This window comes from Trachypithecus francoisi, unplaced genomic scaffold (genome assembly GCF_009764315.1).
Source record: "Trachypithecus francoisi isolate TF-2019V2 unplaced genomic scaffold, Tfra_2.0 Contig01461, whole genome shotgun sequence".
Taxonomy (NCBI): domain Eukaryota; kingdom Metazoa; phylum Chordata; class Mammalia; order Primates; family Cercopithecidae; genus Trachypithecus; species Trachypithecus francoisi.
In genome coordinates this window covers 18,557,362-18,584,411 of record NW_022681433.1, presented here as the reverse complement: position 1 = coordinate 18,584,411, position 27,050 = coordinate 18,557,362, and the positions used below count along the sequence as shown (strand labels likewise).

The 27,050-nt window shown below is 39.4% G+C and overlaps 1 protein-coding gene across 4 annotated transcripts in view; it reads right to left on the bottom strand.

Annotated features, from left to right (window-relative positions):
- Positions 1 to 27,050, bottom strand: part of WASF3 (WASP family member 3) — a 136,361-nt gene that overhangs the window by 20,144 nt on the left and 89,167 nt on the right. For all 4 annotated transcript variants that reach the window (XM_033237112.1, XM_033237137.1, XM_033237127.1 and 1 more), the window contains 3 exons: positions 26,275 to 26,417; positions 3,409 to 3,543; positions 1,159 to 1,312 (listed from right to left, as the gene is read on the bottom strand). In XM_033237112.1, coding sequence (XP_033093003.1) covers positions 1,159 to 1,312; positions 3,409 to 3,543; positions 26,275 to 26,407 — 422 coding nt within the window. In that variant the 5' untranslated portion in view covers positions 26,408 to 26,417. The remainder of the gene's footprint in view (positions 1 to 1,158; positions 1,313 to 3,408; positions 3,544 to 26,274; positions 26,418 to 27,050) is intronic.

Genomic DNA, 27,050 nt, shown 5'->3' with positions numbered 1-27,050 from the left:
ATCTTTTTAAATAAGCGTGCTAAAACCTCCAGAGAAGTCTACTTTTTCCCTAACAAGGCATGGCATCTTTCTCCTCTGCCATCACCTTCCATGTGGCCTGTTTTTCTGAGAGCCTCCCTTGTCTGTGCAGAAAGAAAGTGATGTAGTTTGAACTGCACTTTCCTAGCACAGCTGCAACAGGGTGGCTCCAAACATCTCCCTGTGGACAGTGAGAAGGGACAGGAATTCGGACCAAGATGTACTCCCTGAGACGGGCCAAAGGGTCCCTAAGGGGAGGACTGCTGAGAGGGCAGTAAATGGAAGTGGAGAACTCGCAGGCTCCTGGAAGGCCCTCACAGGAGAATCACCAGAGAGTTGGCCTGGGGCTGTGAGGATCACTGGCCACCAGTCTGTGCTTGTCAGAGGCCAAAGGTTGAGCTCCACAGGAGGCCACAGAGGTGGGGAGAGGACACGGCATACCACAAGGGACGGAGAGACAGTGTCTGAAAGGGGGATGTGGGACAGGAGGCAACAGCAGGTATGGGAAGAAAGTGCTGAGCTGGGAGAAGGCAGGAGGGGTGTTTAGAGAGAGCATCTTTAGTTAGTCTCTTCATATTATTTTTTTGCGCTATTTATTTTCCACTGTTTTTCTTGGAAGTCTGGTCCTGATAACGTGTCCTACCATTTTCCAGTAACAGAAGGTTAATTTGTTGACTATATTTTCACTCTTCAAAACCCTAACACTACAGAATATGTTTTTTCTGAATTAAATAGCAAATGTCTCTGCAGTGCTGAGACACGTATTTTGCTGCATTATAAATGAATTAGGTAGTTCCTTTCAAATTGACATCGAATCTAAAAACATAACCACACACAATACTGTCAGGCAACGTACTCACTTCTACTTAAGGTAGCTATATCTAAAAGCTAAAATCGGAGCTCACGTTTCTACTGTTAAATGTATCACTATGCTGAAATACTATAACTTTAATAATTACGTACCAATGAGTAGTTTCACTGTATATAATGCAATTATTATTTTCAAAGTCGGAAGCAATTCTGAATGCTAACCCAGATGAGCCATCAAGGACATTCCCACACAATGCATCAGCTTGCTCCCAGCTCTGCCCAGCTCTCCCCTCATCTCTAGGAAAGGTTTGGGCACGCATGAAGCTATACCTGTATGGTGTCAGGATGTTCAGAGGTGGTGGCTTATCACTCTGGTTGTAAATATCAGCAACAGGATTAGGAATGCTGTTCTTTGAAACCACCTGCTGGTCTTGGACTGTGGAACTTTTGAAAGCTTTTTTCATGTTGATATCCTGTAGTGAGACTATTTAGAGAAAACCCCCCAGTTGGGTTATATAGAAATATTTTTAACTGTTTAGAAATAAGTACCACTTGACTCACAATCAAAAACACCTCCTAGAACAACCAAATAATATTTTTATTGTCCATTTAAAACCATGCTTAATGGCATGTGTATTCCTTCCCTTTCACAGATAACAGCTATCACTATGAAATGCGGTCAAATCATGATTTTTTTTTGGTAGTAATCTAATTATTTCACTGAACCTAATATTAGAGTCACATTCTTGATTTAAATAGCACTTCTCAGAAATCACACAGGAATATAGCTATGAATGTAACAGCCATGTAAATGCACAGATTTCAATACCCTAAGGAAAACACCGTTCAAACAACATTAGTTTAAATATAATGCATGTGGGAAATACTTCTGCAAAAATTACACAAATGGAAATGACACACTAAGGTTTTCTGCAACAAACATTAAGGAAAGATGGCAAGGCTTTTCAACATGCATCTAGTCCCCAAAATTAAGTAGCTTGATCGATGATACAAAATTACACTAAGGATTCAGAAAATCGGGGCTGGGTAAAGTTCTTTCTTGTGCTTGTACAGCACTTTACATTTCATTTATTAATTCATCTGACTTTCATCAAACTCTTTGAGGTGGATAGACTAGGCTATTAACCCACCTATTCAACCACTGAAGCTGGGCTTCAGAAATGTTAAGATTCCAAAAACTCTAGCGAAAAAGTGGCAAGACCAAAATAGAATACGGACTTCCTAATTTTCAGTCAGGTATTTCTTGTACTGTAACATCCATGACCAAGAAAAGTAGTAAGGTAAAATCTTGTTTGGAAAAGGATTTTACAGATATGACATGTACTATAAAATCTCATAAAATTTATTCTACAGATTAATCTTTTCCAGGGTAAGGTTATCATAAGCATTCAAATGGCAACAGCCAACAAAAAGTTGAAGAAATATGAATAGCTATTAAAAATCACTTGTGATACTAACTTAAAACGTGAATGATCGGTTTAAGATGTTAAGATTTCCTTACCCGAACAGATCAAGTAATACTTATTTTTGGAAAAGTAACAATGCTTCTATAATGGATATTAAAATCAATGTTCTACATTTTTGTTTTATTTGTAATTCACTAATCAAATTTTGACCTTTGAAAAATACCTGAATATGAGGTAACATATATTTTTTAAATGATATGGGATGACTCCTACAAATAACTACTTCAAAAAAAAAAAAAGCATTATTTTTACCAATACTACTCTATGGATACAGCGCAAAAGTCAGACACTAGGATCTTTTCAAAGCAACAAGAGAAACTGTTAACTGCCATTATTTAAAGGTAAAACTAAATTTTAACCTAAATATTTTTCTCAAAATAAATATGAAGTCGTATATTTTGTACTTTTTTAGCATATTTTCTCCAGCTCAATCTCCGTCTTTCATTCAAGATACTGAAAGTAAAATTTTTAAAAAGGGATTGTTGATAGTTTCAATTTTGTTGAGACTGACAATTTCAGGGTGTATCATCAAATGACTAGCAGTTAACTATACAATGCTTGTCAATATTAACATTATTTTAAAGCCTGCAGCCTAAAGGCCTTCAGTAAATGCTATTTCTGAGAAGGTTAACACAATTTTTAAATCAGCAGAATCACCAGGATTTTACAGGCATCAATCCTAAGAGCATCAGGTGCTTGTGTCACACAAGGTATGTGTAACACTGTCTCGGGTGGACCATATCTCTAGAGTGGCTCTGTAATTTTTAGGTAAGAAACTATTTTAAAAATAACTATCAGTAACCTAAATTGAGGCTTCTAATACTGACTATATTCAAAGAAGCCTTTAAAACAAATACTATATTGGTAATTTTCTTACAAAAGAGTATAGAGTATGAAGTAGGCCAGATATGAATCTTTTCATTGTGAATTAACCCAAAGTTGTAGGTTTTTTCCCCCTCACTATCCTTCTAGGAAAAGACACGATGAAATATCAGCATACCACCCCAAGGAAAAAGCAGTAATTACACTGCAATTAATTACTACCATCTTGTCAACATCACTTCTAGCTCACTGCTTTCAAGCAATTACCTACCCTCTTCCACTGTTGAATCCAGCTGGGTGACTTTGACAGCGAGGCGATCAATTCTGTCTTGAAGAGAATTTGCTCTGATGTAGAAGTTGTTAGCCTCATTAAACAACTCACCGAATATGTCCTCAGCATGTTTGCCTGCAGAAGAAAATGAACGGAGAAGGCCATCTGTTACGGAGCTGATGAAGCGGCCCTCACACACCCTCACCTGTCAACATGCGGGATTTCGTGCAAGTGAGTATGAAAATAAAATGTCACAGTCCAAGGCCTTTAGAACTTCTGAAGTTGATTAGAGATACTCTTACAAATCTGAAACTGACTCAAAGTTGTAGAATTTTAAAATATCCCAGATAGTATAGAATCTTTATTGCTATATGAGCTATCGCTCAAGTTGCTTCCCACTAATTGCAACTTAAGTTCTCATTTTTCATGCTTTAAGTGTAAATACAATCTCAGGAACCACACTTTCACTTTATTCCCCAAGATAATTCAATTATCATGTTGGCCTTTAAATCGGGGATTTTATCTCATTCACAACCAGAAACATTAGATATCTTATTTGTGCCTAACACTTTCCAATGGCATTAAATTCTTCCAATTAGTATCTTGAAATCTAGGTATATAGTGCTGACTCAGGTACTCTCTATAAACCAAGATTTTGAATTCTGAGTTAACTTTTTCTGCATGGCTCATTTCTACATTCCTCTGAGTGCTAGATATAACTCCCACTTTTCTTAAAATGTAACATTTCTGAAAATTTAGCAAGCAAGATAAGGATCATTATCTGCTCACACTGAATTTCCAAATCCTAACACCATTACTTTATCCATTCAACAAATATTAAATAGCTGCCTACTCTGACTGGGTAAGACACCTCATCTTAACTTTTCTGAAAGAGATACCTACCACTTCTTTTTATTTTTATTTTCTATCGGTTCATCACTCAAATGAGAAAGAGAACCTGAACCTCCCAGGAAGAAAACTTCATTAGAGTTAAGAATAACCCTAAAGTTCTCGTGGTACTTTACAGTTTATACGTTGCTTTCACAGCCACTTTCTGTACCCTTTGCTATAATCCATGAGACCGTGAACTCTGCCTGTGTGATGTCTCCTGCATACACCTGTTCAATGAGTAAGTGAGTCCGGGAGGTAAACAGGAAGTTAATGTTTTCATTCTCTGGTTGACTAAACAGAGGATCAGAAAGGTGATCTGTCCAAATCCCATGGCTAGTACATAGCAGAAATAGACGAAACAAAAAAATGGTCTTCTAACTTTTAGTTCTCTGCTTTTATCACATAGCTCCCTGGACTCCCTTGGCTGCCATCTTCATGAATTATTTCACACCATGAAACACTCGATCATTTCTTATCTACTTAATGAAATGGACTAAAATATTTTACTGCTTAAATGGTTACACCTAGACACTGGGGATGAATTCTTACGAGTTTAAAATTAGTATGATTTCATAGATTCTGTGTAACTGTTTTAACAAGAAGAATTTCTCTTAGAAAATAAGAATAAATCAATAAACATGTACCCCATCCCCCACCAAAAAAGGAGAGAAAAATCCAGATTTCAGCCTTCAGCTAAGCAATAAATTGCTTCTCTTAAAGCTCAATATCCACAGCATGGTCTTCCGTGTTCACTCAATATTCTGTCGAAAAGTTTCCATTCCCATAATATGCAAAATGGTTCCACAAAGACAAAAAAATAAAGCCTTCACACAAACTATATACATTTTAACATACTATAACTAGCTGTGGCGTCCAGAATTAATGCTCATTTACTGTTTTATGAACTCTTTCCTGAGCTACAGACTTGTTATCTAACTAGCTACTGAGCATCTCCATGTTGATGTCTGTGAAGATTCTCAAATCCTGTATAAGCTGAAATATAATTCCTTTTCACCTTACCTCAAACTTGCATCCCCATGTTGAAAAGCACCTACCATCCAAAATGAAGCCCAAGCCAGAAATGGTGTCACTGTGACAGCTCCCTCTCTCTATGGCTAACTCAACACCAAGTATTGTCCCTTCTACACCCACTGCCATCTTGCCCCAGACCCTCGTTTCTCTCCTGAATTACATCAATAGCTTTTAGATTCACCTCCCACCCCCGAACCCATGCATCTCACTGCTGCCAAATGATCTAACAGGAAGAACTGACTACGTCATTTCTATTTAAACTCTTTACTGTTCCCTGTCATTTCAAGATAAAATCTAATAAGCCCCTCAGTATGACACAGAAGGCCCTGTGCACCGCACTTCATTTCTTTTTCCAAGTTTTTAAAAAATAATTTCAACTTTTACCTTAGATTCAGAGGGTACATGTACAGGTTTGTTACATGGGTATACTGAGTGACCCTGCAGTTTGGGGAATGAATGATCCCATACCCAGGTAGTGAACATAGTATCCAAGAGACAGTTTGTTGGCCCTTGCCTCACTCTCTCTCTCCCCATCCTGTAGTCCCCAGTGTCTACTGTTCCCGTTTTTATGTCTATGTGTACCCAATACTTAGTTCCCACTTATAAGTGAGAACACGCAGTATTTGGTTTTCCGTTCCCGTGTTAATTCTCTTACAATAATGGCCTCCAGCTGCATCCATGTTGATGCAAAAGACATGACCTCATTCTTTATTATGGCTGTGTAGTATCCCATGATGTACCACATTTTCTTTATCCAGTCCACCACTGATAGGTACTCAGGTGGATTCCACGTCTTTCTTACTGCAAATAGCACTGTGATGAACATACGAGTGCATGTGTCTTCTTGGTAAAATGATCCATTTTCCTTTGGGTCTATGCCCAGTAATGGAATTGCTGGATGGAATGGTAGTTCTATTTTACGTTCTCCTTTCCACAGTGGCTGAACTAATTTACATTCCCACCATGTTTACAGTAAGTAAGCATTCCCTTTTTTCTGCAGCATTGCCAACATCTGTTATTTTTGACTTTTTAACAGTAGCCTTTCTAACTGGCCGCACCTCGTTTCTGCCCTCGCCTGGTGCTCCAGCCAGAATGCACTACTTGCAGTCCCACACTTCTCCCACTTCCTCACACTTTGTCTGTGCTTCTGCACAGCTGCTCTGCTCCCTCTGCCTCATGCATGGGCACCCCCTTCCTCACAGTAACAGCTGACACTCCTGAGCACTCACGGGGCGGACCAAAGCCTAAGTGTTTTACCTACCATTGCTCTTCTTACAAATCTGCTATGATTTCAATCATTTTAACAGTTTTAAGCATGACTGAAATCCATTTCACCACCACCTCTCATACCCATTAGAATGCCACTATTTAAAAAACAAAAACAAAAATGCAGAAAACTGTTGGTAAGAATGTGGAGAAATTAGAACCCTGTGCACTGCTGGTGAGAATGTAAAATGGTACAATTGCTGTGGAAAACTGTGTGGTGGTCTCCCCAAAATTAAACATACAACCCAGCAACTCTACCTGAGTATATACCCATAAAGAAGTGCAAGCAAGGACTGAAGAGACGTTTGCATACCTATGTGCACAGAAGCATTATTCATAGTAGCAGAGGTGGAAGAACCTGAGTGTCCATCAATATATGAATGGACAAACAAAATGTAGTATACACATACAATGGAATATTATTCAGCCTTTAAAGGAAGGAAATTCTGACACATACTACAACATGGATGAACCTTGAGGATGACATTAAGCTAAGCAAAATAAACCAGTCACAAAAAGACAAATACTGCATGATTCCACTTATATGAGGCATCTAAAGTAGTCCATTTCATAGAGACAGTAGAATGGTGGTTGCCAGAGGTCGGAGGAGGAGGGAAATGGGGAGTTCTTTAATGAGTACAGAGTTTTACTTCTGCAAGATGACAACATTCTGGAGATCCGCTGCACAACCATGTATACACAGTGGTTAACACTACTTGCTACAGTTTGGATGCTGGTTGCCTCCAAATCTCATACTGAAATGTGATCCCCAATGTTGGAGGTGGGACGTAATGGAATTTGTTTGGATCACGGCGGTGGACCCCTCATGAATAGACTAATGCCCTCCCTGAGTGAGCGAGTTTTACTCTAGCAGTTCCTGTGAGAGCTAGCTGTTAAAAAGAGCCTGGCAGCACGTCCGTTCCTTGTTTCCTCTCTCTACGTGACCTCTGCACACACAGCTCGCCTTCACCTTCCTTCATCAGTGGAAACCTTCTGAGGCCTCACCAGAAGCAGATGCTGGTGCTATGCTTCCTGTACAGCCTGCAGAATCATCACCTAAATAAACTTTTCTTTATAAGTTACCCAGCCTCAGGTATTCCTTTATAGCAACACACAAAGACGCTACTGGACTGTACACTTAAAAACGGTTCAGGTAAATTTAATGTTATGTAAATTGTATCACAATTTTTTTTTAAAACCTGGAGAAGAAAATCATAAAAATCTAGAATTCTGCACTGAAAACGCCCTCCCTCTTCCCCTGCTCCTCACCCTATACTCTTTCTCTTCCCTTCACAGCAAAGCTTCCCCGGAGTACTCCATGCTGCTCTGTCCTCGCCCCTTTCCCCATTCTGCCCAACCCCACGCCAGTCCTGTTTTTGCCCTGTCATTCTATGAAAGGGCTGACCCAACTCAGCAGACCATCTCTCCCTGCTAAGTCAAGGGCCAGTTCCCAGGTCTCATCCATCCGGCCTCTCGTGGCACGGCCCAGTGCTGACCATGATGCCCAGGCCAGGCCTGCCTGCCAAGAGCCTGCAGGTGCCCTCCCGCCTCACGGGCCCTCCACTCCCTCGGCTGCTTCCTCACTCCCCAGACTCCAAACTCTGCAGGAGCCCAGAGCTCAAGGTCTTGGCTTTTTCTTTTTCTTTAACAAAAGTTCTTTTTGCTACAAAACAAAACAAAACACTAATTACTTCTGCTTCTAAACCTAGTGTTTTAACATTTCCAAAAACTCCACTTTTAGAAACTACTGATACAGAAAAAAAGATCTGTGTTAAATATTCCAACCTCTTCTCTTTTCCATCAACATTCATTTAGGCATCTCATCCAGCCTAATGGCTATAAACACTTCCTCTATGCTGACGATTCCTAAATTTCTACCTCCAGATGGACCTCTTCCTGAGATCCTGACGCATGTATCAAGCTCCTTACTGACAGCACCACTGGGTGTGTCTAATAACTGAACATATAACTTGGCCGGAATGGAGTCCACATACCCCCTCATAAGCCTGCTCCTCTCCTGTCTTCCCCTGTTGGAAGAGCCAGCTCCATTCTTCCTGTTGCTCCAGTCCTAGACTTTAGGATCATCCTTGCCATCTCTCATTCACTCACACTCCACACTGGCTCTCCAGCAAACTGTCATACACACCCATTTTCAGGATACATCCAGGGTCTGATTGCTCTGCACCACCTACCCTGATCCTACCCTGCCCCAAGGCATAATCACCACTCGCCTCAACCTCCCTAACTGCCAAGGGATTGGTCTTCCAGCAACCTTGTCTCCATCCACGCCCCTGCTCAGAACACGCTAAACCAAGCAGCCCCAGCCATCTTGTCCAAACCAGCCTCAGATCCTGTTGCTCCTCTGAGTGTTCAAATCCATTCCATGCCTTACCAATTCACTCAGAATAAAAGTTAAAGGCCAGATGACCACTTATAAGCTCCTACACAACCTAGCTCCATTCACCTTTGGGCCTCATCTCCTATTAACCTCTCCCTTGTATGTCCCACTCCAACTACGCTGGCTTCCTCACTGTTTCTCAGACATGCCAAGCACACCCCCTTCTCCCGAGTTCTTTGCATTTCCAGTTCCTTCTGTGTAGACCACTTCTGCTCTAGAGACTACATGGTTTGCTCCCTCACTTCATCCAGCTCTACACCCAAATGTCACCTTCTAAGTGAGGATTTCCTAGCAGCCCTGGCTAAATGCCATCACCTCATCACACATGTGATCACACACCCCTCTTATCCCTGCTCTGCTGTATTTTCCTGCTTAGCACTAATCACCAAGTAATAAATTATGCACTTGTATGTATTCATCTTGTTTCTTGTCTGTCTCCCATCACTAGAACATATGATCCACAAAGACAAGGATTCCCCTTAGCTCTGTGTACTGCTTTATCAGTCTCCAATGTCTACAGCATGCCTGGCTTATAGTAGGTACTCATAAAAGATTTCAGAATAAGTGAATAAAAACACAAGAACGGAGTCCTGGCTAACTCAGGATGCAGACTGGACTCTGTAAGAGCATTTGCCCCGCTCTGTGCTCCACAATGCCCTGAGCTGACCTGGATCACGGGACTCGTCAGAGAACTCTAATCTTGCCTTCATTCATGTAAGCTCTAGGAGAGCTGGAGCTCTGCCTTTCACCTCTGCACTGCACTGCTTGTGCTCAGCCAGTGCTCAACAACTATCAGCTGAATGAAAAACACATGATCTATGCCAGTGTTTCTTGCTAACAAGCACAAAGCCAACAAATGCTTCCTGCTCAAGGAAGGCTGGGCAATGAGGAGCTAAAGGATTAAACATGTTTCTATGCCTTGGGGTGTCTCAAAGTCATTAATAAGCTAATGTGCACTGGCAATCTGCAAGAGAAGCATCTCACATATCATGTTCTTATAGTGACTGGGCCTGGAAACACCTAATAACATCTTACAAAACTACTGTTTTATAGAATCCATTTGGTGCAATGCTGGGTGATTTGTAGATGAACACCATGTTCCAAATGCTTCATATTCAAGTCTATCAGTTCTTTATTTCTCAATGTCTGACACAGTCACAAAATGAAATCAATTTTTGTGTTTCTGCTTGACCATTCACAGTTTAAAATAAATTGATATATACACACATACTCCAGTACAACTTAAAAGCTCCCATCCCATCCCCTTCGGCTGTACAGAAAACTAATTAATAGGGACAGCATATACACCAAGAGTATGGCAGTGTACACCATAGCCTCTTGCAAAAGTGACAGCAATATTCTCAAAGCACAGCAACTACTGTTGAGAACACCACCATGTACTCTCAGCTCAATGCTGTACAAGCAGAAAAGGACAGGCAACATTTGCCTCTGTGTCCGATGCCTAACCTATTTGAAAAACACACAACTGATACTACATTTCCACTCAGAAGTTCTCAATTTATAAAGGGACATAAAATTTAAAGACTTGCATAATTAATATTTTGCCAGCTGCTGAAAGCTGACAAGTGTCTGAAGAGAAAAAAATGGAAGGAGCTATATTTTCTGATGAATAAGAATAAAGTGTTATAATTACAGCCTTCAGTTTTGCAAACAGCAAATGATTTGAAAAGCTGAATTCTACTCACTCTTTCAACGGCAAGTCCATTAATAGCTGAACTAATTCTGAATGATGGACCACCTTGAGGTAAATGCAATTTACTGTTGACAAAGGTTCCACTTCTGGACTTATTAGTACCACATGAACTCATGTCCAAGTACATCAGGTTGAGATAAATGCCTCTGTCAACTAAAGAAAAATCAGGCTTTTGAAGAATTAAAGTTAGCTTTATTTGTAAGTCTTACAGAGGAATGTAACCCGGAGAGGCTTCTCAGGAGTTGTTAGACTATTTTAAAGTAGTATTTTGGCCCACAGTTTATATATAAGTGATGGTGGCCCTACCTGTGTCTAGCAGGTACATCAAATGTGTTTAGAAGTTATATTAAATACTTTTGCACCAACCTAATAGAAGTTACAATAGAGTAAAACGTGAGGATACATCTGGCTACAGATGATAAAAACAAAATCATTAGACATTATCTTCTGCAGAGGAAAAGATAAGGGCTAGGATTATTGATTCACCTTTTCTGGAAAATGCAGTGATTTAGGCAGGGGATGCGGGAACCTGCGCTCTACCCTGTGTATCATCCTTAGGGCATTCTTCCAGAGGGCTGCTCTCGGTCCTTGAGTCAGGCACTTTGTGAAGTTTTGTTGACAAGGGATTTTGTGAAATTCTGCTGGCAAGCCGAGAGAATGAGCAAAGGGCTCACAAGTTCCCCCTTCTGGTCATAATTCCACCCTCTGGTTGTATCTACAAGAGCAGCTGTGATTGTATTATGTAGTCAGGAAGGCTCTTGTCTAGGAAAGTCCACAGTCTTTAGTCACAGTTGTCACAGTCGTAAGGAATGAGTATCGGGTTTGGTGTATATACTTGTCTATTTATTAGAAAACACGTTTTGAACTGTATTTTTTTTAATTCATATGATCTCGTTTTTAGCTTGATGTCATCTTTTTCTGTACCTAACATTTTAATGGGACTATTACAAGGAGCTATAGATTATATATGTAGTATTTATTTAAAATAAATTAAATACTTTAAATAGTATAAAAGTGAGTTATAGATCGGAGAAAACATAACAAAACTGGGATATATTTGTATACTAACTGCACTTTTAAATTAAAAATTTTTATGGAAGTACTGATGGTTAATTTTTGTTTGGGTTAGAACACGAGTTTTTTTTTATGTCTTGGTCTTGGGAAGGTTTATTACCAGGAAGTCATGTTTCTTGGGGAAAAATAACTTTGTTATTTATTGTAGGCTGGCCAGATTGTCAGTAATATAGGGTCGGTCATGACATGAAATTATATGTTATTTTTTGAATAATGAATTATTTTTAGTAACTGGGTGACAACTATTTTGGCCTTAGCCACTGATAAATAGTTTCTAAATTCTGGAGAGTTTTAGGTAAAGAGAATTTAGGTACAGAGAGTTTTAGGTAAAGAGAGTTTAGGTAAAGAGAAAGGTAAATGTTTTAATTTGTTTACGAAACTATACTCAGTTGTTTAAAGACACGAATAGCTTAAAAGAAACTTTTCTTACTTTGGAAAACGAAGTATAAAGAAAATCACTCATATTTTGACTTTGTCTCACACCTCTAAATTGCCAAAGCATAAAAACTGTACATGGATTTTTCTGCTGTATTTAAAAGTGAAGATTTACTGGAAACAACCAAGTTATCTTGTATGAGTCCTTCCTGGGGAACAAAAGAGCAGTCATAACTAGAGCTTTCATAAATTTCAGCACACACACTAGCACCTAGACCTCGGTTTGTCTAGATTTTGGCTTTTTGTTCTCCACTAAAAGGAATCAGGTTTCTTGGGAAAATGACTCCAGGGCGGAGGGTAGAAAACCACATGAGCCTAGAATGCACTGCTGTGCTGGAAAGAGTCAAGTGCTCAAAGAACTTGACTTCCGAGACTGGTGGGGGGATGTCAAAAGGACACAGCAGCCTGCCTGAAAGGGCTCCCACCAGCCAAATGCAGAAAAATGTAAGGATCAAAATAAGTCAATGGATTATAAACCACAGAATAAAATAATCCATCAGTCCATACTGATATAAATGAGCAAGTAAATAAATAGGGAAATAAGTGAAAGCATTTGCAGCAGAATGCTAACTAACTAATGTTGAAGAAATTATGGCATGACAAAAAAAATCATCATTCTGCAACCACCACAGCAACTGTTTCCGTCAAGGATCATCAGTGGATGCTGAGACTAGTGGGTTCAAAGAAGGATGGGAAACAGAACATTTATACAGTCTTAAAGTGTCTCCCCATATGACACTTTTTAATTACATAGGGAAAAAAATCTTTGCACTACAGAAACTTCGGGTAATCAATCCACTGATGAAAGTCAGCATCACCAGTTATGGCACAAGCAGACACACGAGCTTCCTAATGAAACGCACAGGGGAGGACACATTATCACCGTGTGGTATTTCTGTCAATATCCTAAATCCAGTCACGAGGAAATATCAGAAAATCCAGACCAAGGGACAGTCCATAACATAAATGCTGGTTCCCTTCTAAAGCGTCAAGGTTATAAAAGTCACAGAAAGACTGAGGAACTATTTCAGATTAAAGGAAACAAAAAAAGAGATCATTTTTAACATATATGCATACATGCATATGTATGGGGGAAAGTGGAAGAGAGGTCTGAGAAAAAGAAGAAATGTAAAACAAAATCTGGGAAATCTGGGTGAAAGCTTATGGAAATTATTTGTACTGTTTTTGATCTTTTTAAAGTCTAAAATCATTTCAAAATGAAAAGTTAAGAAAGAAACTTCATTATAGTATCTGTAATGTCAGTTCCTATTGAATTCCATAAAATACCAAGTCATAATATTGGGCTTAAAGTTTTTTTCCCTCTTTTTTAAACCTATTTTTTCTCCTATAAAAGCAATACATGCTTATTGTAAGAAATACAGAAAATACAGGAAAGTAAACAGTAGGAAAAATGACCCAAAGTCCAATTAAAGACTCTACTGCTACCATTCTGATTATAAAACACATGCTCATGATAGAAAATCTGAAAAATTCAGAAAAATAAAAAGAAACATCAACCATAATTAACTACAATTAACTTTTAAAATACTTCTTTACAATATTCTTTCTAAGCATTTTAAGAACTAACAGACATTGATTATTAAGCGTATTCATTTTTTCAGCAACTATTCAAGCATCCACTGTGTATCAGGCCTTGTCCTTGTTACTTGAACAAATACACTTGTGGACGCAGCCCCTGTTCTCACGAAGGGAATATTATGGTTGAGGAAAACAGACAATAAACAAGCAATGTGACTGGTGAAAATAAGCACTAAGCGGAAAATAAAGCCGTATTTTTTTTATAGAGAACAGAGTGGAAGGAAGTGGGTGGTGGTATTACAGTGGTCACAAAAGGCCTCTTTGATAAGATGGTATCAACTGACTGAAGAGGGGGAAGATGAGTATCTAGGGCAAGAACCTTCCAGGCAGAAGACAAACATGTGCTTGGTGTATATGAGCAACATCAAGGAGGCCAGTGTGGCTAAAGCCCAATGAGTGATGGGGAAAAGGGCAGAAGAAGAGGACAGAGAAACAGATGCCCTTCCCTTTGTGTTGGGGCGGGGGTCGAGGGGAGTGACTGGAAATCCGGCAGAAGGCGAGAGGCATACTGACTTGGATCGGAATAGTGACATCGGGACAGCTAACAGGCATACAGATTTGCTATACCTTTTGAAGATGACTGACCTTATCCATTATTGGACTGGATGTCTCTGATATGAGAGAAAGAAGATAATCAAAAGCACTGTAAGAGGACAGCTTCCACTTGCTAAAACAGATGAGGGATGGCTGGAAAAGAGAGAAAGAAATCGCAGGTGCAGTTTTAGACATGTGGGATTAGAGATACCTATTAGAAATCCAAGTGAAGATATTGAGTGGACAGTTGTATAGGTGTATGTAAGTCTGAAACTAGGAGACGGGTCAGAACTGAAGACATACATTTGAACATGATCAGCATAAAGATGTTATTTTGAGCCATGGGACCTGATGAGGTCACTTAGTAAATGAGAACAGGCAGAGAAGAGCCAAGTAGGGAAGATCATTGAGGAGCCAAAGAACAGCTTGTGAGGTAGGAAAAACACCAGGGTGGGGCGGCAGACCACTGCACAGGTGAAGAGAGTTTCTCCAGAGGAGGCAGCTATCTGTGAGTCGCATGCCAGCAACAGATGAAGTAACAAGGCAGCCTGGCCACTGGATTTCAGCAGTATGCAAGTCAGTGGCCATGCCAATGAGCAGGTTCAAAAGCATGAGCGTGACGAAATCTCAATGGGGACAACAGACAATGTGGGATATAGAGTATGAATACATCCTTCAAGGAATCTTGCTGTGGGAGCAAGAAATGGATGACAGAGAGAGGATGATTTGAAATGTACTCCAATTGGGAGATTTCTTTACATATTTATACTTGATGAGAATGACACAGAAAGAAGGGGAAAAGAAAATACAGAGAAGACAGAAGGTGCATGTAGCCTGGAAGGAGCCTCAGGGTATGGAATCCAGTGCTTGGCTGGAGGAGACCGCTTGGATAGGGGCAGGAACAGCCTGTCCATTTAAGGGAGGGTGAGCAGGACACAGGGGTACAGGGCCTATCAGTGTGCAGTGTGTCAGAGGGAGACCTTTACTTCTCCTCTGATTGCTTTTCTTTTACCAGTGAAATAAGCACAGTCATCAGCAGAGTGGGGAGGTACGAGGTGGAAAGACATGAAATAGGCAACTAAGAGCACAAAAACTAATTAACACAGAGATGACAACAGGAGTGCAGAGCAACAGCAAGGGCCCACCTGAGGCATGGGCTCATGACTTTACACCTTTCTTCTTTTCTAACATAACCATTTAAAGCTACAAATTTTTCTCTACACACTTATCCCACAAATACACTGGTATTTTGTGTTCATTACCACATGCTTAGAAATCGTTTCTAATTTCCCTTTTGAGTTTTTCTTTGACCCGAGGATTATTTTTTAAATACTGTTTGATTTTCCAATATTTGAGAATTATCTAAAAAGATTATAATTATCCCATTATCATCACCCTCCGTATATTAATCTTTTTAAACTTACTATTTTATGGCCTACCAGATGTCCCGTTTTGGTACATGTTTCATGGGAAATTAAAAGAATGTGTATTTTACAACTTGGAAGTTTGGTATACAAAGATGAATTAAGTCAGATTGGCTGGTACATTGTTCAAACCCCCTATATTCTTACAGATTTTCTGTCCACTTGTTCTTTCAGTTACTGAGGGGTACTTGTTAAAATCTCCGATTATGATTTTGAGTTTGCCTACCTCGCCCCTCAGTTCTATTTGTATTCCATGTAGTTTGCAGCCCTCTTATTAGGTACATATACATTTACAGCTCTGTGTTCTTGACTCTTTTATTACCATTAAAGGTCCTGGCTTGTCTGTTTTATAGTCTACTTTATCTAACATTCACAAAACCATATCTTATATCTTGTATTTGCAGGGCACATTTTTTCTTATATCTTGCATTTGCAGGGCATATTTTTTCATTAACTTTCTTTAAATCAGTGTCTTCATCCTCAAAATGCAAGTATTTTAGTCTCACTTTTTAATTTAGCCTGATAATCTCTGCCTTTTAAGAGAAAGTTTAAAATGCTTTTTATTTAAAGAAACTATTGATGTGGTTAGGATGAAATCTATCACCTGTTTTCCATTTAGCCCTTCTGTTCCTTCCTCCTTTGTTCTTTCTTTCTTGTCTTCTGGGATAATCAAATCATTATTTTAGGATTTCGCTTGATATCTATATGTTATTCCTGATGGTTACTAGAAATTATACTATGTGCCCTTAACTCATCTCTACTTTCAAATGACATAATATTTCATAAACAATGTAAAACACAACAGTGTAAGTCTATCACTTTCACACTCAGCATTTACTGCCACATATTTTACTGTCACATAGATTATAAATGCCATAAATTTTAAACAGTTACTAGTCTTTTAAGCAGACATAGACCTAATTATTGATGACCTTTTCTATTTAATCCCCAATTTACTTTTTCTGGTAATCTGGACTCCCTGCAGATCCAGGTTTCCAAATGGTATCATTTCCCTGCAGCCTAAGAATTTTTTGTAGTACAGGTTGCTGGAAGACTAATTCTCTGAGATTTTTGTCTGAACAAAATGTCTTTCATTTTTAAAAGATATTTTCACTGACTGTAGAATTATAGAATGACAATTTTCTTTCTTTTAGCACTTATCCACTGTTTTCTGGTCCAATGTTTCTGATGACAAGTCAGCTGTCATCCTTAACATTGTTCCCTTCTTTTACATAATGTATACTTTTCCTCTTGCTTCTTTTATGATTTTCTCTTTATCTTTGTTCCTTTAGTAAAATTTCTTTGGGTTTTTTGTTGTAGTTTGTTTGTTTTTACAGTCTCGCTCTGTTGCCTATGATGCAGTGCAGTGGTACGATCTCAGCTCACTGCAACTTCTGCCTCCCAGGATCAAGCCATTCTCATGCCTCAGCCTCCCAAGTAGCTGGGACTACAGGCGTGCACCACGGTACCAGCCTACTTTTGTATTTTTAGTAGAGATGAGGTTTCATCATGTTGGCCAGGCTGATCTTGAACTCCTGGCCTCAAGTCATCCACCCACCTTGGCCTCCTTAGCAATTTTATTATGATGTGGTTTTTTTTATACTTTCTGTATACTTTATCCCTTCCGTATACTTTATACTTTGCTGAGCTTCTTGTGTCTGTTAGTTGATATCGATCATCAATATTCAAAACTTATCTTCCATTACTTCTTCTGTTCTATTCCTTCTCTTTTTCTCCTTTTGTTCTGGAATTCCAATTACGTATGTGTCAGACCATTTGATATGGTCCCGTACTCTAGATGCTCTAAACTTTTGTTGTTGCTTTCTTTCTAAATTCATTTTCTCTTGTGAATCCGTTTAGATAATTTCTATTAACTTGTCTCCGAGTTCACCAATCACTTCTGCTGTGTCCTGTCGGCTATTAGGTCCTCACAAGTGATTTCCTTCTTTCTGATACTCTATTTTTCAAGTTCCAGCATGAACAAAAAAAGATGATGTCCATTTCTCTGCTGAAACTGCTATTTCCTCGCACGTTGTTCGACTTTTGCACTACATTCAGTATCTTTTTTCTTGATTCTTGTCATTTCCATCTCTGACATTACCTATCTGTCCTTGCATGTTGTCTACTTTTCCACTAGATCCCTCAGCATATTAATCATAGTTCTTTTCAACTCCTGGTCTGACAATGCCAATATTCCCCCCATATCTGAATCTGGTTCTGATGCTAGCTCTGTCCCATCAAACTGTGTTTTTTGCCTTTTAGTACGCTTTGTAATTTTCTGATGAAAACCAGACAAGACACACAGAGTGCAAGGAATCCCAGTACACAGGCCCTTAGTGCTGCGCTGGTAAGGGGTCAGGGGGTGGGGGGCTGGGTGTGAAAAGGGAGTGTTCCACAGTCCTATGACTGGGGTCTCAGTCTTCTAATGAGCCTGGGACCCTGGGTCTCACTCCCACTTCCCCTCAGGTTAGGCAGGAAGACCAGAAGGGACTGGAGTTGTGTATTTCCCTCCAACCAGGTCTGTTAAGCTCTGGTAAAATCTTAGTCTGTTAGACTCTGCTGAAATAATTTCTTCGGAGGGCAGGCAGGTTAAAAAGACTCAAATGTTTTGGGCATTTTTGTTGTTGCCGTTGTTTTTTTGTTTTGTTTTGTTTTTTGAGACAGAGTCTCACTCTGTTGCCCAGGCTGGCATGTGGTGGTACAATCTCTGCTCCCTGCAACCTCCGCCTGCTGGGTTCAAGCAATTCTCTGCCTCTGCCCCCCGAGTAGCTGGGATTATAGGCGCCCACCACCACGCCTGGCTAATTTTTGTATTTTTTTAGGAAGGATGGGTTCTCACCATCTTGGGCAGGCTGGTCTTGAACTCCTGACCTCATAATCCACCTGCCTCGACCTCCCAAAGTGCTGGGATTACAGGTGTCAGCCACTACGCCCAGATGTTTTGGGCTTTAAGTCCATTCCCCTCTCCCCTGAATGGACGAACAGAGATTTTTCTCCAATCTTCAGTGTAAGAACCTGGTAAGGTTGCTCGCAGTAAAATACACAAGTGTGGAAGCCCCTCTGACTGGGCCCCTCTGGAGCTTCTAACTCTCAAACTTGTCCTCATTGAGCCTCCAGCAACTCACCAGGTTTTTGCAACCCTGAAGTGGTTCCACAAGGCTTTCTGCTCGTGGGTTTCTGTAATCACCAGGTTTTTGCAACCTGAAGTGGTTCCCACAAGGCTTTGCTCGTGGGTTTCTGTAACTCACCAGGTTTTTGCAACCCTGAAGTGGTTCCCACAAGCTTTCTGCTCGTGGGTTTCTGTAACTCACCAGGTTTTTGCAACCTGAAGTGGTTCCCACAAGGCTTTCTGCTCGTGGTTTCTGTAACTCACCAGGTTTTTGCAACCCTGAAGTGGTTCCCACAAGGCTTTCTGCTCGTGGGTTTCTGTAACTCACCAGGTTTTTGCAACCCTGAAGTGGTTCCCACAAGGCTTTCTGCTCGTGGGTTTCTGTAACTCACCAGGTTTTTGCAACCCTGAAGTGGTTCCCACAAGGCTTTCTGCTCGTGGGTTTCTCTGTTTCCAAATTTGGGGGCATCAGTTTGTCCTGTAGCTTCATTTCTTTGATGGATCTTTCAAAAGGTTGGTTTTCAGATTACTGAGCTTCCACTTCCTGTGTAGACACGAGTGACTTCCAAGTTCTAAAAAGCCAGACCAGAAACTGGATGCCCCTTCAATAAATTCTTCATAACTACTCTAAAGTACTTACCAGTTATTTCCCAAATTGGGGTCATCTGTGGGTCTTGCTTCTACTGACTGACTTCTGTTTCTCTTGATTACAGGTCACATATTTTTCCTTTTCCACCTATTTCATATTTATATTTGTATTTATTTTTGCCAGACAATGTGTGTAAAAGAACAGTAGATTAAAGCAGAGAATGTTTACTCCCTTTTTAAAAGGGTGTCTTTTAAGGAAGACTACTACTTTAGGCTGCTGATTATCACAATCATGTACCTGATATGAGAAATAATTATATGAAATACAATGAGAGAGATGATAAAACCAGATAAATTTAGTGATAGCCAGAACTGCTCTAAGTTGCGCTCTTAAGAATTATGATGCATTAAATCTTGCTGTATTAAAATCCATATGGAGGAAGGAAAAATAAAAAACAGCCTAACTAATAATTACTCCTACAATACCCTTAAGAAAGTATTTCTGACATTCCGGGTCACACGGTGGGTCAGCAGAGTCTGTGAACCCCTAAAATCCTGCCTTTGTCGGGGTGGTGGGGCTCTTATACTTGCCTTCAATTCTCCTGCTGACAGAATTCTATCTTCTAGTTTCCTGAGTATACATTACTTTTTACTTACCTGCACTGGCTTTCTTTGTTCACGAGAGATGCAAAAACGAAGTTTGCAGCATGAAATATTCTTAAATTTTTGCTGTGTTCCTTCCAGTCAACTTCTGTCCAGATACCTCAATATATTTTATCTTAACTTACCCACAACCCTAGCCTCAAACTGTATAGAAATGTATTTATAATCTAGTTCCTTCATAAACTGTGTTTTATCCTCCTCTTCTCCCCCAAAATCTTGTTTGGCTAAATCATCCAAGAAATTTATTCAGCGCATGCCTTTAAAATACTAAAATCTCTATCCTAAGTAGAACTGCACTTATGTCACTTAACACACCTCCAAATTTCAGATCCGCTTATATATTTGGTTTACTGGGAAACACAACGTATATCTTAAGGAGCATTAATAAAAACAATCACTTAAAAAGCTTTCAGAAGAACACAGACTTCCTTTCTCATTTGTACAATTACTCCACACATGAAAATTAAATAAAAATAGATTTTATAATGATTTGTAAAGAGAGAAGCATATTTAAAATTAATGGAGTCACAGAATTGTGGGCTATTTGTGATGACTATCTTTGCTTTTATGAGGAAGTCTGATGACTCCTCAGACATAAGAAATCTTTTTTTTAAAAAATCAAAAATAACCAGAGATGTATGTAATTATTTTGAATAAGAATTTATAATAGAGTTCCCCTACAAATAAATAACTATATGTCCAACATTAGTAAAATGGTTAATTATGGTGTATCAATATAATAATCTCTAGCTATTCAAAAATGTGTCTTATAAGAATCAATACACACGTTTACTATACAGTAAGTACAGGCTATAAAACCATATGTACAATAAGATACCATCTGTATAAAGATATGTTCAAAGTATTACAAATAATTTTTTCTGATTAATGGAATTTTGTAAAGTTGACTCTGTTGTGTGTTTCTGTGCTAAATTTGCTATGTTATCTTAATAGTACCATTAACGTACCCAAACTTTTTTTTTTTTGGCAGGGCTCACTAAAGTTCTAACTCCTTTCTTTGTGACATCCTGAGAAGAATTTTAAGAGGTAGGAGGGAGAAACAGCTATTATCATAAGAACAAAGAAAAAAAAAAGTAGCCAAATCAAACTTATGAAGTATTAAAAAGAAGTTTTGTCATCTTGGCAAAAATGTCATCTCCTTTTTAAGCAAATTATATTGAAACTACATCATAATATCAGTAGGAATTTGATTACAAGATACTGTGATTTTAATTGACCAACTAGCTGACAGGAACAAGAGCATTCAGACTAATCAAGGAAAATGATGAAAAAGCACTCCTAGTTTAATGTTAATTGCTACACTAAACTGTCATTATTTGAAGAAAAAGATAATGAAATTCCCTAGCTGGAAAACCAAGTAACACACCTAAAACTGTTTGGCAAGCGGCTTTCTTCCCCTGGCCACTCTGGCTGCTCACACCGTACAGTACCAGAAGTAACACTCAAAGAAAAAAATCTGAAAATTAAGAAAGACTTAAAGAAATTTATTGGACAAACCTTTGAAACTGGTGATCTTTTTAAACTAAATGGTCATTCATGTTACAAATTTCCTCTCTTTCATCTCTATGACTGTTACTAAATTCAATATAGTCTCACTGGAAATATTTCAATTCCCTAAAAAGCCTGTTAAAAATTTAACGCTGACAAATTTCTGGCCCTTGAAGTCAAGTGTCTGATCTGGATGTAGTAAGAGCATATCCAGAGCTAAAAACCTACAGATTTCCCAAAAGTTATGTAAAGTTGCAGGACCTTCAGAATTCCATTTGCTATCTAAGACCAGATACTTTTCTTGCTTTATGCAAAGTCATTTAAATCCTCATAACCCTGAACTGTCTCCATAAATGTGACAAGAATCAGAATGATCAGGTAATTCTCTTCCTATTTAGAAAACACCAGAGAAACTCCCTGTGGAGTCCTGGTCTGTTTTTCCTTCCCTAGAACGATCAGGTGCCCTGGGTTTTCACAGTAGGTCTCCCAGGGCAAGTCCCCACTGCTCAAGCAGGGATGACCAGTGTAGGCTCAAGGCAAATCCCTAAGTTGTGCTGGCGTTTCCCTTAACATACATATGTAGAGGAAGTCTAGTCCCCCTCTGTATCACTTATAGGAAGCAGGTAATTATACATCATCTATCCCAATCTGTACCTGACAATGAATTTCTACTGTGGGGAGTGGAGATAAGGGGGGGAGGGGAGTGACACAGGTGTGGGGGTGAGCAGGGAAGTAGGGAGGATCCAGATGATCCATTCTCATTTGAACCCACTGAATAATGGCCAGGTAGGTACTCAAAGGAATTTAAAAAATGATTATGTTTTGACTTTATTGTAGGAATGAATATACTGTAAAAGAAGACTTTTAATATCATAGGTTCATACATTCCTAAATTTTTTTAAATACCTGATGAATGATTACAAAATTAAAAATAACATAAAAACATTCCTTTAGGCCGGGCGCGGTGGCTCAAGCCTGTAATCCCAGCACTTTGGGAGGCCGAGACGGGCGGATCACGAGGTCAGGAGATCGAGACCATCCTGGCTAACATGGTGAAACCCCGTCTCTACTAAAAATACAAAAAACTAGCCGGGCGAGGTGGCGGGCGCCTGTAGTCCAGCTACTCGGGAGGCTGAGGCAGGAGAATGGCGTGAACCCGGAGGCGAGCTTGCAGTGAGCCGAGGTTGCGCCACTGCACTCCAGCCTGGGCGACAGAGCGAGACTCCGCCTCAAAAAAAAAAAAAAAAAAAAAAAAAAATTCCTTAAATTCTCTTATTCTTCCTAACAACTTTAGCTCATATACATTTGCATATAACTTTCCTCATCCCCTGTAACATATTAATACCCAGTGGGAAACCACCAACAACTAAAGATTCATGCAAAACACTGTCATTTACTACGTGCTAGTGCTGTCTTACAGCAGGTTGTAATAACTGCATATCTGTTTCCTACTTTATAATCATGTTGATGTGACTTATCAATTATTTTTTAAATTATAAATGTGGTTAACTTCTAAGTAGAACCCAATTCAAAGTTATCTGCTGTCTCCTGTACTTAGAGGGGTGCTGAATGAATAAACACTAATAAACTACAGATAATCTACTTTGATATTCTATCACCAATCAGTAATTCAGTGTCACAGGCAATTTGACCTACGATGATAACAGAAGACCACAGAGCAGGTGGCTTACAAACAATAGAAACTGACTTCTCACAATTCTGGAGGCTGGGAATTCCAAAGTCAAGGTGCCAACAGATTTGATGTCTAGTGAGCGTTGCTCTCTCTTCTTCAAGACAGTGCCTCATTGCTATGGCATCACTAGGCAGAAGGGGCAAGGTGTCTCTCTCAGGCCTTTTTAATAAGGGCACTAATCCTATGCATGAGGGCCCCACCTCATGACCTCTTACTTATCCAAAATCCTAGCTCTAAAGACCATCACGATCAGGATTAGGATTTCAATGCGGAATTGCTGGGAGACACATTCGGTTCATTGCACTCAGTTATCTTCATTTTCCAAAATTACATCCCTGGCAATATATATCACTGTGCCCCTCCTTCTGTAAGGCTCTCTGGGTTGTAAGCCCCAGATGCACTCAAGGAACCTGAAGTGAGGAAGGGTCACTGTGAGGACACCCAAGCCCTGTACCGTAAATGGGAGGGGAAAGCCATCCTGGGTAGGTCTAGAAACAGCTGCTGCCTCCACCTTGTGGGCCTCGCGGTCTCGCTCACGCTCTTGCTTCTCTTTGTACATCCTTCTTTTGCCTTTCCTCACCAACTGGCTTCCTTCGGTTTCCTCCTGGGTTTTGCCCCCTCCCACAACTTTGCCTAACAGATGGTCATTATGGCTTTTTCACCCCCAGATGACATTTTAGCTGTAGGTCCCATAAAAGACCAGCAAATTCACTGCATTTCTTAGTTCGAACTTCCTGAAAGGATCTGACTGACCCAGCTCATCGGTTCAATCCAGACACATGTGTATCTAATTTTGTGGGTCATCTCTGGTGCTTACCAGAAGCACAATCTCTGGGGTGATTCCTAGCATCCTGTTTCAGAGCTCCCCAAGTGATTCTGATAGAGAAGCCAGGTTGAGATGCACTGCAGTAGCCTAACTCAGAACTGACTATCCACTAGGCAGGTTCCCACCCGTGGTCCAATCACGAGGCTACAGTGGATAGGGTGGTACAAAACACAACCAAAGCTAGAGTGGTTTCCTACTGCTGTTGTATCAAATTACCACAAACGTAACAGCTTAAAATAACACAAATTATTATCCTACAGTTCTGGATGTCAGAAGTCAGAAATGAATTTCACTGGGCTAAAACTAAGGTACTGGCAGATCTGTGTTCTTTCTGGGGACTTCAGGCTAGAATCAATTTCCTTGCCTTCTCCAGCTTCTCAAGTCTGCCTGCATTCCTTGGCTCATGGCCCCTTCTTCCATCTTCAAAGTAAGCAATGGCAGCTGGGTCTTTCCCACATCACATCACCCTGGTGCTGATTCTTCTACCTCCCTTCTTTCCCATTTAAAGGACCCTTGTGGATTATACTGAACCCAACCAGGCAAACCAGGATGAATAGCAACCTTAATACCCTCTTACACATAACATACCACATCCACGGGTTCCAAGGATAAGGACATGCACATATCTGGAAGGGCTATTACTATTCTATTTACCAGAAGGGCCGTGTAGAACAAGGCATACTGTGTGGGCAGATTCACTTACAAGAGACTGTGGCCAAGCAAACACCATAAACACAACTGATACAACACTCCACTGAATATTACAGCATGAGATACAGATTGATTATTAAAACTCTGACAGTTTACGTTGGCTTTCATCACTTACACTTTGTGCCAACAGGCATTTCAGCCATCAAAACAAAAGACTAACAGCATTCCTACAAAAATAAATACAAACAAAAACAATTTTACCCTTCAATAATTTACAAGGAGTCTTCATGTAATTATGTGAATTTGCATATTTTTACCAATAACCACTACCAAAAATCAATTATAATAGAGCTTAGATTCCAGAAAAACTTTATTTTAAAAAACATTTTATGTAATTTCCTTACATACTTTTGCCTTAGCTAATGATTACAGATATTATTAAAAATATATCGGTAACAATATAGTACAATTCTATTAAAGAAACCAATACTTACCTGCAGCATTTCTTCAAAATAAATAAAAGTAATTGAGTTAAAAAAATTTTGCCCTTTGCTTGAGGCTACCAATATGGGACATTTCATGGGAGATTTTCTAGTTATTAACAGAGTTTCTGCAAAATTTAACTGTGAAAACCTGTCACCAAAAATGCCACATAAACCATCTAAACTGAAAAGGAGTAGGATGAAGTGAGAAAACGAGATCACGAAATAAATGTAAAAGTTAGGGGGAAAGTAGTGCAACTTCAAAAAGCTTTGAAGGAAAAAGCATTTTCATGCATATTTGAGTCTTATAAAATATTCTTCGGATATTTAATGTTAATATTCAAAATTAGAATAAGAAGCACTCTTTTCTTCCTATGCTTGCATTTGCCATACGTCTACGCATGCAAATCAGCTGATCTGTTCACCTCAATTTGGAAGTCAGTATCTGCATTTTAACTTTTAGTTGGTTAAAATCGGCAAATCGGCAAATCTATTGTTTGGCTTTATACTATGGTTCATTTGGGATGTTATTCAATCAACAAATATTTGTTGAGTAGGTACTATGTGCCAGACATATCACAGGTGCTAACTAGTTTTCAATCTACTACACTTAAAAAACAAAACAATTGGTGCTACTCAAGTTTAACAAAATAATTCATAATAATCGGTAGTTTAAAAAAAAACTACTAATTATCTTCATTTTCAAAAGCTTTTAAAAATTAACACTATTTTAAATCTGCACATTTGATCTTATCTAATAATTTTTGAGTTGGTAACAGCATCACATCTTCATTGCCTGAAGTTAAGCATCACAAGCCCAGTATGAGTGCAGTGGTCAATTTCACACTGGGACATACAGCAGGAGAAAGGATCTTTTCCTTAAAGCTGCAGTCTCTTCTTTGGACAATACTTAACTATTAAAATCAATTTGCTAACAAAAAGGTAATGTCACTGGTAATCAGAAAAAAGATGACTTACTCAGACTGCTCAGCTGGCGTATGATAGCGGCAAGAGTACTATTGGTCACACATTCAAGTTCACTGGTAATTCCTTCAGGCAGAGCTCCCCGGCACAAGTGCCGGGGCTCAATGTTCCTCTTCACCAAAGGCATGGCTCACAATCTGAAAATTGAAAAGACATTATTTATAAGCTCATACTCACATTTTCACAAATCTGGAATTTTAATTCCCTTGAAAATTGATAATTTTCCAGGAATTTTCGTTATCCTAAAATTTCTATGTGACAGAATCAGCTAAAATGCAACAAATAGTGAATTACTGCAGCGAGTTTTATAGATCCTGAAGGTCTATGTATAGTATAATCTCACTTCATAGAAAAATAATACACGCCATATTTCTGACTTCTTTCTTCACTGAAACGAGGAGAGAGAGGAAAGGCAGAAAGTCCACATGTACCAAGAGCAAGAGAGGAGACAAAAGCCACAAACCTGAGGCCACTTAACCAGATTGAGAGACTGGAAAGGCCATCACTGTGACATCACCCCAGTTGTCCCACAGAACTGGTGTTTATGGTTTCTTGGAATAAACATAGAAATGGACGCTCTGAGTCTTGAAACCTGAGCAAGTTACATGTGTCTTATCTGAATTGCTTTCTCAGGCAACCATCCATCAGGCCTTCCAGGTAGTATTAAAAAACGAAAACTTGGTCATCTCATCTGGACCATGAGAAGTCAGACTCCTCACCCATCATGACTGCCTAAGACCACCTGTTTCCTGTGGACCAACTCCCCTTCC